This window comes from Misgurnus anguillicaudatus, chromosome 10, assembly GCF_027580225.2.
Source record: "Misgurnus anguillicaudatus chromosome 10, ASM2758022v2, whole genome shotgun sequence".
Taxonomy (NCBI): domain Eukaryota; kingdom Metazoa; phylum Chordata; class Actinopteri; order Cypriniformes; family Cobitidae; genus Misgurnus; species Misgurnus anguillicaudatus.
The window spans coordinates 11,420,096-11,431,889 of NC_073346.2; the positions used below are offsets into that span (position 1 = coordinate 11,420,096).

Genomic DNA, 11,794 nt, shown 5'->3' on the forward strand with positions numbered 1-11,794 from the left:
TGTGAATGCGCACTGTGTTATTACACACACGCACACACAACGTGCTCTATCGTCTCGGCAAGCGTGTGTTTACACTTCTGCACCGTTGATCCCATGCCAACATACATACGACACCCGTGGGCGGGGCTACGAGCAACTCGCTGGCCAATCGCAGATGAGCAGAACAATTACTGGCTAGATCGTCAGCCAACGTGATCGCTACTATCAGACGGCAACAGCCAACGGGAGGCTGTGCGTGGATGGCACTAAATTGGGCACGTGTGTCCGTGCACATGTTGACGTTGGAATGAGAGAGAGAGAGAGAGAGAGAGAGAGAGAGAGAGAGAGAGAAGCCGGAGAGGGGCGCAGATCTGTGGGATAGTAGACAGGACCGTCACGAAGGGTCGGCATTGCTTTTAAAAGGTGAGATACAGATTTGTATTGTTTATTTTATAGTTTCCATGCCATTAGTGATGTTAATGAAATGTTCTTGCATTGCTCGACATGGATTGTATAGTTGTTATTTGGAATAGTATCTGTTATGTCTTGTTTAGCGACTTATTATTGCATGTGTGTAACTTATATTCAAGCATTTGTGACTGTTTTAATACACTCTTGAAATTGTGCTGATATTGTTTTACCTGTTTACTGATTATAATACTATATAAACATTATATACGGGCATTATAATCCTATTTCTCCGTCTTTCTCCGTTTATACTATATCTCTTCATCAGACGCACGCACGCACGCACGCGCACATGTAATAATGTAATAATAACCCCTCAAAGAGAAGCATACATACACCTACACACAAACATCAGTACAGTCATTTAGTTATAGTACATATAAAATGATTAAGATTCATACAAAAGTGTTCCATAATGCAGAGGAATTTGTGAAGTAGGAACTAATCTAATAATAACGAATCAAACTCTTGTGGTTATGGCTAACCCAATATTAAAATCAGTGGTGAAAATGAACAAATTCACTGGATAGACCCCAGTCTGGGTAGATACTTGTATTTCAATAACATAGATGCAGCAAATCCCACTATTCGGATAGTGCTTTTATTGCCTAAAAGATTGAAGTCCTCTGTATTTTGAACTGGAACTCTGTCCCCAGTTGAACCCTTTCACTGGACACAGTCCTCCTGTGTTACCTCCCCCCATAAGTAAATGTATATTATCTAATCTATATAATCTGTACATGTAGATATGTAAGCATTAGTGCCACTAGCCTTACATGACCTTTACAGTTAAATTCATGTCTGAGTGGCCGAGAGAGATTCCTAGAAACTCAAGAGAGAGAGAGAGAGATACTGTACAGTGGGTTTATACAGTTGGGGGAAGGGACATTGAGCGAGACAGAGAATGTGAGGGTGTGTGGATGGGTCGTTGGGTGGGTTTGTGTCTCCCTCCCTGCCTGCCCATGTGTGTGAGTGTGTGTTTGCCGGAGGGTGAAGACAGAGGACAGAGAAAACCAAGAGATAGAGAGGCTCCCGGTGACTTCTTTAACCATTAATGTTTAGGCATCTCGCTGCACCCCTCCCCCTGTTTTCCTGCACTAGCGGACACGCGTTCACATACTTGCACAGACGTGCACACCCTTACTCGTGCACGCTTCTATCTGATCTCTATGTGATAGAGTCTATTTGCTGTTTTATATGCCTTTTTAAAATCAGGATTATTATTTGCATTGAAAATTTTGGATAAAACATGAAAACAAATATTGAAACAATGTAAACAACTTAAAAATAAATAAACATTCAAGATTCTGCACTTGCATTTCTAGGTCGCTAATCAAATGTAAGCAAATTTGTAAACTTTTTTAAACTAACAAAGGTTCGCATTTCTTTGTTTCCTTCGAAGCACGCTGGGTTTTCTCAGGAAGATACTCAAATCATGCTGATGTTATTGTGGGTCACAAGGTTTTGCACAAACTTGTGGAGTCCGTGTGTGTACCGAATATTCAAAGATTGAAAATTCATGTTTGCTAGTCCCTACTAGTTTAACTACTCTTAGTTATGTTACCCTGATATATCTTCTTTTCAATCCGCTTTACACGTACATTTATGCATTTGGCAGATGCGTCATTCAAAGCGACTAACAGTGCATTACAAGGTATACATTTTCAATACAATACAATTCAATTTTATTTATATAGCGCTTTTCACAATTGTTAATTGTTTCAGGAGAAAACACAGAATAATCGATATATAATATAAGAAGTAGAATACAGCAGTTAAGAATAAACCGTACAAGCGAGCGTAGTAATAATTATGTAACGTATACAGTAAAGTGCTAAGTTAAGCCAATGTTGGCTGACTCTCCCGGGGATAAAAACCCCCTAGGAGAAAAACCCTGTGGGAAAACTCCTAGAAGGACAAAAACCCTTGGGAGAGATTAATATATATTTATATATATATAAACACAGTAGGGATAGGTAAGCGGATTAAACTGGTGCAGCCGGTGGTTGTTGGTTGCGTATCGGCTGGGCATCACGTTGAAGGACAGCCAGTAGATCAGTGGTATTTTATTAATATGTGTGTTACCTGGGTTCAAACCCATGACCTTTTGCGTTGCTAAAACAATGCTCTACCAATTAAGCTAAGGTCTGCGTAAGCGCACTTCCAGGGTTGCCAGATTTGCATATCAAAACCAGCCCAACAGATATTCAAAACTAGCCCAAATACCAATAACTAATGAACGTCTTTAACCCGAACTGGTGGTTTAAAGGTGGCCCAAAACTGAACTCAGAGGACTTGGCAACGCAGCGCACAGCATCTCTCGTTGAGTTCACGCTTTATTTTTAGATAAATGTACAAAGTCAACACTGAGCTGAACAAATTTGTTCTTGAAATGTGTGAAAACACAATTTTCAAAAGGCATGACATATAATGTTTTAAAAGTGCATAAACCATGCAAATTGTACAGCGTGACCCCATTACCTTAATAATGCGTGTTGCTATTGCATATTTCTGTGAGGGGAAGCATGTGATACGTAAATAAGAGGTAAACATAAGACGTGAACTTGAGCACAAATGTTCTGCGCATTTGCACAAAGTATTTTTGCATCCGATTGAAAAAATACTACGATTCATGCATTTACATGCGTACTTTTTTCCTCATGATCAGATCACAGATCGGACTACACCATCCCTTTTAATACGATCGACATTTGCATCTGTTGCATGTATAAACGTAGCTGTAATGATAGTTTATTAATGTGCTAGAAGTTTGCATCTTTTATTATTTATTTTTCGTCCTTGCTTGTAGTTTACACATTTTACTTTCCTCTTTCTCTATCCTTCCTCACATCATATTTATACCCTTCGTTGTTTCTTTCTCTCCTCGCAGTCATGCAGTCCACAGGAAGAACTTCCTCTCAGCCCTCACAGGATTCGCTGTGCTCAAATGACAGTTTACCGTTCAGCGATGATGATCCGGACATCTTCCTGCTGGATCACGGATCACACGGAGCCCATTCTGCCCAGTCCGCTCGCTCTGACACAAGTGTTTACAGTGTGGACGGAGAGGCCACGCGTCCTGGATCTCAGTGTGCGTGTGATGGGTTCAGTGAATCCAGTGACCCTACGCAATCAGGACGAGGGAAAGCCGGAAAACGAACGGAAGGAGACGTGCTATTTGCGCGGAAGGTGGGAATTTGTCCACCAGTACAATTGTAGGCCCACATTCAAAGACCTTTAAAAAAGTAAAGCAGCTATGCAATCCACACTTCGAATATGAAACCATCAATCTGTGTCATAGACCTTCTTGTTTTGGCATCTCATTATAAGTGAATGTCAAGTTGCATTCCTCAGTATTTTACGAGCATGTTATTTTCAGCAGTTGTAAAATCCGACTGCCACTCCTTAAACACCCAAACCAAACACCAAATTGACTTGGACACTCAAAGGATCAGAGGGGATGGACAGATTTAACAGCATTGTGAATGTAGACACGGTGAGATGATGCTTTCTTTTTCTCTTCCAGTGTTTAGAGCTACAGGGTTTTGTCAGGCCTCTGCTGGAGCTTCTCAACGGACTGAAAAAAGGACGATTTGACAAAGGTAAGACAAAATCAAATGGTGGAAACGCCACTTTTTGGTGAATTTAAGGATAGGCTTGTTTGTTATACCACAGATGGGACAAACATATATGTGGGCAGTGAACACCACCATATTGAGTCTTTCTTGTAGATCTGCTAGCATTTAGATTTCTGCTGTTAGCCATTTCATTACATAACTAATAGAAACGGAGCATGCAGAAAGGGATTTAATCTGATGAATGCAACACTTTTTATGAAGAACTGAGATTCTTATCGCCATCTTTGCTGTTTTTGATTGACAAAGGCCTCAGCAGTTTTCAACAGAGTGTCGCAATGGACAGAATACAAAGGATTGTGGGAGTCCTGCAGAAACCACATATTGGGTAAGAGGTCTCTCCTAGATGTTATCCGGATCATTTAAAGGTTACACTGCAAAAAAAGTATTTTTTTTCTTAGTATTTTTGTCTTGTTTTCAGTAAAAATATCTAAAAATTCCCAAATAAAGATGCTTTTTCTTGATGAGCAAAACGACCCAAGAAAACAAGTCCAGTTTTTAGACCGAAAATATCAAATTTAAGTGACTCTGTGCACAAAACAAGCAAAAAAATCTGTCAATGGGGTAAAATTTTTCTTGAATTTTTTTAATTTAGCGTTTAAGAAAAATGTTTTTGTTACCCCACACTGTCAAAAATAAAGGTATAAAGCTGTCACTGGGGCAGTACCCTTTAAAAAAGGTTCTAATATGTACCATGTAGGTACCAATATGTACCTTTGAAGTACTAATATTCGACTCTTTGGGTACAAAGGTGTACCATTTTGAAGGGGTACTGTCTCAGTGACATCTTTTGTACCTTTATTTCTAAAAGTGCATTGGCAGATTATTTTTGCTTGTTTTATGCAAAAAATCACTTTAAATTTGATCTTTTTGGTCTAAAAACTAGACTTATTTTCTTGGGTCGTTTTGCTCATCAAGAAAAAGCATCTTAATTTAAGAATTTTAAGATATTTTTACTGAAAACAAGAGAAAAATACTAAGAATCATCATATTATTGGTACTTATGACATCATTAAAATTGTATTGATAGGTCTCATGAAATCTATCGAGAACATGCCAAGGTCCCAATTTATACTTTGCTTGAAGAAAATAAAACCTATTTATACAGTAGAAACACTAATATTTATTGCATTTTCCTGACAATTAAACACATGACCTTTCCCATTTCTCATTATACAGTAATGATTTAAATGTTATTATAAATAAATTCATTATTTTTTTAGATAGGTAGCTGGGTCCCATTACAAATATTCTAAATGAACATTGTTAAAATTATCTCCTCTCACTTCACATAAGCCAATCAGAAGAAAGAGAGGGCAAAAACCAGAACACAAGGTCATCCCATGGTCTGAGTGGAGCTTTATATGGGTGCATGTTGCTCCCATTTTGGATTTTCTAACCTGAATAATAGAAATAGCTTTAATCTGTATTTATTAGTTTAATAAAGGTTGTGGAGTTTATTACACCCCCTTCATTTAATGTGTCTTAAGGGTCATTTTAATAGTGTTATTTTTAATCTAATGTGATCCAATGGGAGACATTAAACGGACACTGAATGGGAAAGGCAAATTTCAAATTACCTTGATGGTTCATATCAGCTTTGGTGGGTTGTAGAAATTAAACATATTAAACATATATATGAAAGCTTATTTATTCAGCTTTAAGTTGATATATAAATCTCAATTTTAAAAAATTGACCCTTGTAACTGGTTTTGGGGTTCATGTTGATTTTTTTGTTTATTAATGTATTAATTTTAATCTGTACTAATATCGTAGTATTGTACAGATTGTGTTATTTAATAAAGTGTCACTGCTTATTTAGTCCTGTTTACTTTTTTTTCTCGGCAGAGAGAAGTACTTGCCCACTTTATTGCAGATAGAGGTGATGTTGAAGCTTTGGTTTCCTCAAGTGACTCCTCAAGTTTCTGTGACACCAAACTCTGCCGACCTTTCACCTTCCAGCATTTCCATCCAGAGCCGGAGCAATATCACGCCACCACACAAGCACAAAGACCAGCTACACATTCCAGTCAAGGTCAGTATAGAGACCATCCATCAAATGTATTAGCTAGTACAATATTTTTCATCCTTTTTGTCTTATTTACCATCACAGCCTCGTCAATGTTAGTCTGTTTATGCTATTTCATATTTTTATTTTAACAAATCACAATCAAAACTTTTCAAAGCAAACACCTATGTCTTGTTGGGAATCACTAATCAAGTACATTTTGCACTATTATGTAAACATTTACATTTTAATTTCACCTTGGCATACTTTTAAACGTACATCTATTAATGCACTTTTTAAATCTCTTTTTGCATCTGCAGAAGCGAAGGTTGAGCTGGTCAGACACAGACTCGCCATCCTCTTCCCCACTTATGTTGTTTAAGCAGTCGAAAGTCAAAGGTGGTGAAGACCATCAGTTGCCATATGTTGACGGCGAGGAGGGCTCTTCCTCCCACGCGAGCCAATCCGAAAGGAGAGTAGGTGAAACGTCGGAGCACAAGGTCATCCGGTGGCCCGGTTCCAAACTGACGTGGGTGCACGTCGCTCCCATCTTCTCCCCGCCTAAATCCGGACCTTCCCATAAAGTAGGAGCTAAAGAGCGAGGTGGCGGCTACGTCCTCCTTCCAGTTTCGCCCCTCACCAGCAGGAGCAGCCCAGCCACACAGGACAGCTCCGTCTCGTCCACGACACCTTTTTCAGAGCCAGATGGCAGCCAATGCCAGCCTGTCACATCGGGGACTGCGAGTGCTTTGCAGGGGTGTGTTCAGAGCCCACCAATCACAATGAAGCCTTCATGTCTGGTACGGCAGAGCCCTTTACAAACCTGATGCAGAAAACCAAGCACAAACCACAGCGAGACTTCTCTGTGTCAGGGGACATCAAATAATATGGTTTTGTCTATTGAAGTGATTGCTAAAACAGTATTTGAAAAGAACCTCGGAGAGGTTTAAATTCAACTTGGATCACAAAAAGGAAATTTGGTGATATTTAAGTTACACACTTTAGGAAAATGTGAGATCTTGGATGGTCCTGCAGTGTGGACAGTGTGTTAAAATGTAAAGGAGAGTTATAGTCATTGCTACAGTCTCAAAATATAGTCAAAATAAGTCCCGAATGCAATACGTCTTGTTAAATCGATGGCATCATTTGAATATTTTATATCATTGAAAAAGATTTTGGCCAGTTCATGTCATTACTCTGTCTTTCACATTGCTACTGAGAATAGTGGGATTTGTTTATTTATTATAATATTTTATAAAAGTTGACAGAGCGAATAGTGAAACACAGCAGTATAGGATCCAAAGGAAAAAATGTAGCAAAGGTATAACACATTTACAATAAGGTTGTATTTGTTAACAGCTAACAATGAACAATACTTGAACAGCATTTTTTAATCTTTGTTAATGTTAGTTAATGCCAATACAATTGTTTATGCAAGTTCATTGTGCATTAACTAAATAGTTACATTTAATTTTATAAATGTATTAGTAAATGCTGTTTAGCTTATAGTTCATGTTAACATTGTTATCATTGTTAGTGCGTGTTAACAAATACAAACTTACTGTAAAGCATTTCCCAGATTGTTAATATCTGATCTCTTGAGTCAAGGATGTTACCGTTTTGTTACTGTATTTTATAAAGGCAGTAATTTTTTCCATCCCAGTGGGATTTTTTGTGCTTGCAGTGGTGAGATTTAAAATGTAAATGAAACCACTTCATTTATTTGCTATAAAATCCACCAGTACTATACGGTTTAAGTCAGCATGGCTGAATGAAATGAAAACAGATACCGTGATCAACCTGATTTAATGCAGGAAGTTATGTAATATCCTGGTTGAGAGAAGAAAAAATTTACACGTGTCTGATTTAAGCGATATCTTTAATTTATGTTTATGGTGCTGAGTGTCTACTAAAAGACTGAAAAGATAAATCAAAGTACTGAGATGGAGCCAGGAGTGACTCTAATATGCCAACCCATCTTTATTTATTCATTTATTTATGTTTTTATGTATTTATTCACAAGGCAGCTGAGTTTACGTGAGCTTGGTCTGCTATGGACACGGCTGGAGTGTTTGAGGTTTTTATATATCTATATTAAAGAGGAAGTGTGAGATCTCAGATTGGAAACTCTGTGCCTTTTCTCCAAAAAATAACCACACTTATGATTGTGTTTTTATCATATGGACTGAACACAAATAGCAAAACGTTTTTAATGCACAGATTGATTGATTCATGAGAATAAAGTATTCTTGTGAGCAAATGAGAATTGCAATAACCAATAGCAGCATGGGGAACTGGTGTGTTCAATAAAAGTGAATTAGTTGTCATAGCAACATTTGAAGTGACGCTGTATTTTCTGACCAATACTGCAGGCAGTTTTGATGCACTTATGATCCACCAAAAGTTTTTTGGGGCTTAATAAATTATGTTAAAATCCATTTATGCAACATTGAATTTAATAACTGGATGTAAACAACATTATAAAAATGCACTTCACATGCTGCTAGTTGCTGATTTAATCATTAAAGGGATTTTATTTGCTTAAAAAACAGTTATTTGCCCCTATAGCAATAGAAATTTTGCTATGCTGAAAACCATAAGTGAAAATGTATTGTGTAATTGACTTTTTTTACGTAATGATTTTGTAGACATCGGTTGCACTTATTTTTTATTTCCAAGTTTTATACTGTATAGGCCAAGAGGGTTGATCATAAAGTATGTGTCTTGGTTATTTAAACTGTCCGTTTTTTATATAACTGTACTCTACTGTCTTCTTTCAGCTGTATACTGTACTTTCTAGTCACTTTTCCCAGCCCCTATATTTTTCTCTTCTGTACATCTCTCTCTTTATGTCTGCACTTGTACTATTCTTCATGCTTTTTCAACAAAGACACCTTTTAATAAACAATACATTTTGAAAGTGGCATCCTGTTTTTCGTGATGTATGTGTGTGCTTGAGTATCATAAATTCGGTTTTTGCATAGTAAGGGATTACGTTATTTCATGATAGATGTTTCAAGCAAACAATATGCTTCATTGTTGTCGCATAACCTTGTCAGATTTCATGTAACTGGCATTCAGTTATCAATCACTAGTTACAGTGGTGAGGCCGAGCTCCTTCTCGGAGCAGAGCTGTGTTGAGTGGGAGCAGCGGTAAGGTGGAGCTCTGTTCCGGAGCAGAGCTGTGATGAGGGGGAGCAGTGGTGAGGCCGAGCTCCTCGGAGCAGAGCTGTGTTGAGTGGGAGCAGCGGTAAGGTGGAGATCTGTTCTGGAGCAGAGCTGTGTTGAGTGGGAGCAGCGGTAAGGTGGAGCTCTGTTCCAGAGCAGAGCTGTGATGAGGGGGAGCAGTGGTGAGGCCGAGCTCCTTCTCGGAGCAGAGCTGTGTTGAGTGGGAGAAGCGTTAAGGTGGAGCTCTGTTCTGGAGCAGAGCTGTGTTGAGTGGGAGCAGCGGTAAGGTGGAGCTCTGTTCCAGAGCAGAGCTGTGATGAGGGGGAGCAGTGGTGAGGCCGAGCTCCTTCTAGGAGCAGAGCTGTGATGAGGGGGAGCAGTGGTGAGGCCGAGCTCCTTCTCGGAGCAGAGCTGTGTTGAGTGGGAGCGGCGGTTAGGTGGAGCTCTGTTCCGGAGCAGAGTTGTGATGAGGGGGAGCAGCGGTAAGGTGGAGCTCTGTTCCGGAGCAGAGCTGTGTTGAGTGGGAGCAGCGGTAAGGTGGAGCTCTGTTCCGGAGCAGAGCTGTGATGAGGGGGAGCAGTGGTGAGGCCGAGCTCCTTCTCGGAGCAGAGCTGTGTTGAGTGGGAGCGGCGGTTAGGTGGAGCTCTGTTCCGGAGCAGAGTTGTGATGAGGGGGAGCAGTGGTGAGGCCGAGCTCCTTCTCGGAGCAGAGCTGTGTTGAGTGGGAGCAGCGATAAGGTGGAGCTCTGTTCCGGAGCAGAGCTGTGATGAGGTGGAACAGTGGTGAGGCCAAGCCCCTTTTGGAGCAGAGCTGTGTTGAGTGGGAGCAGCAGTAAGGCAGAGCTCTGTTCCAGAGCAGAGCTGTGATGAGGGGGAGCAGTGGTGAGGCCGAGCTCCTTCTCGGAGCAGAGCTGTGTTGAGTGGGAGCAGCGGTAAGGTGGAGCTCTGTTCCGGAGCAGAGCTGTGTTGAGTGGGAGCAGCGGTAAGGTGGAGCTCTGTTCCGGAGCAGAGCTGTGATGAGGGGGAGCAGTGGTGAGGCCGAGCTCCTTCTCGGAGCAGAGCTGTGATGAGGGGGAGCAGTGGTGAGGCCGAGCTCCTTCTCGGAGCAGAGCTGTGTTGAGTGGGAGCAGCGGTAAGGTGGAGCTCTGCTTCGGAGCAGAGCTGTGTTGAGTGGGAGCAGCGGTAAGGTGGAGCTCTGTTCCAGAGCAGAGCTGTGATGAGGGGGAGCAGTGGTGAGGCCGAGCTCCTTCTCGGAGCAGAGCTGTGTTGAGTGGGAGCGACGGTTAGGCAGAGCTCTGTTCTGGAGCAGAGCTGTGTTGAGTGGGAGCAGCGGTAAGGTGGAGCTCTGTTCCAGAGCAGAGCTGTGATGAGGGGGAGGAGTGGTGAGGCCGAGCTCCCTACCGGAGCAGAGCTGTATTGAGGGGGAGCAGTGGTGAGGCAGAGCTCCATCTCGGAGCACAGCTCTGTTTAGTTGCAGCAGCAGTGGGGTGGAGCTCCATCTTGGAGCAGAGCTGTGTTGAGGGGGAGCAGCGGTGAGGCTGAGCTCTGTACCGGAGCAGAGGTGTGATGAGGGGGAGCAGTCGTGAGGCGGAGCTCCGTACCGGAGCAGAGCTGTGTTGAATTGGAGCAGTGGTGAGGCGGAGCTTTATACCTAACCATTGTTAGGCTGAGCTCCGTACAGAAGCAGAACCATACCGAGCAGAGGAGTGGCAACCAGACTAAAGCGGAGCTCTGTAGCAAAGCAGAGCTGTATTAGAGCCAGCTGTGACTCTGTGGGGGTGCCGATTTAGAACATACAAATTTTGGAGAGAGGTTTTTAGGAAAAGAAAGCGGTCGAGTACTATAACTATTAGACTTGATGGTTTAATCTGTCATGGATTGAATGGGATTTAACCTCATCCTAGCTGCTTCCCATAACTTTGGATCTTGTGTGTGTGTAGTGTGGGAATTAATCTGTCAAAGACCATATTGTTTTACTCTTCATTGCATTTTTATTCAACCAAAGCTTTTTTAATTTGTTTTTTAATAAACAGAGATTTAAATTTATTCACAACTGACATAAAATCTGGATCCACCAGATACAATTTTGGCACAACTTTCACTGTAGCCATGGTAACTACAGAAGAGGCAGATTTTTCCTGTTTTATTAATAATCACCATCACCAGTTTGTCCATCATGTGACAAATGTTCAGGTACTTCAGAGTCTGACATACACACACACACACAAGTGTGCAGGTGCAGCGAACATGCAGAGTACAGGATGTAACCTTGAACTGACGGGTTAGAATATAAAAAACAATGCTTTTACTAAAAATTATAAAAAATGTATTGTTTGTTAATTCAATTGTGTTCTCTGATCTCAATTTTATCATATTGTTACACGAATAAGAATAAATAATTTAAGCTTGTTAACCAGCCAAATGCAATGGCATGGTGTTTATACTTTTTTTTTACAAACATTTATTAAAATCCACAAATAATACATACAAGCACTTAATATTTCATGACTGACTAACCGGGTTGTTGTTTATATAAA

At 40.7% G+C, this 11,794-nt stretch overlaps 1 protein-coding gene across 1 annotated transcript; it reads left to right on the plus strand.

The window, feature by feature from the left end:
• The first annotated feature begins 265 nt into the window (after positions 1-265).
• Positions 266-9,009, plus strand: LOC129449010 (uncharacterized). The gene is made up of 6 exons (XM_055211752.2): positions 266-402; positions 3,338-3,636; positions 3,974-4,049; positions 4,332-4,410; positions 5,931-6,117; positions 6,411-9,009. Exons 2-6 carry the CDS (start codon positions 3,340-3,342, stop codon positions 6,915-6,917), a joined length of 1,146 nt encoding a protein of 381 aa, XP_055067727.2. The 5' UTR covers positions 266-402; positions 3,338-3,339; the 3' UTR covers positions 6,918-9,009.
• Positions 9,010-11,794: the final 2,785 nt, after the last annotated feature.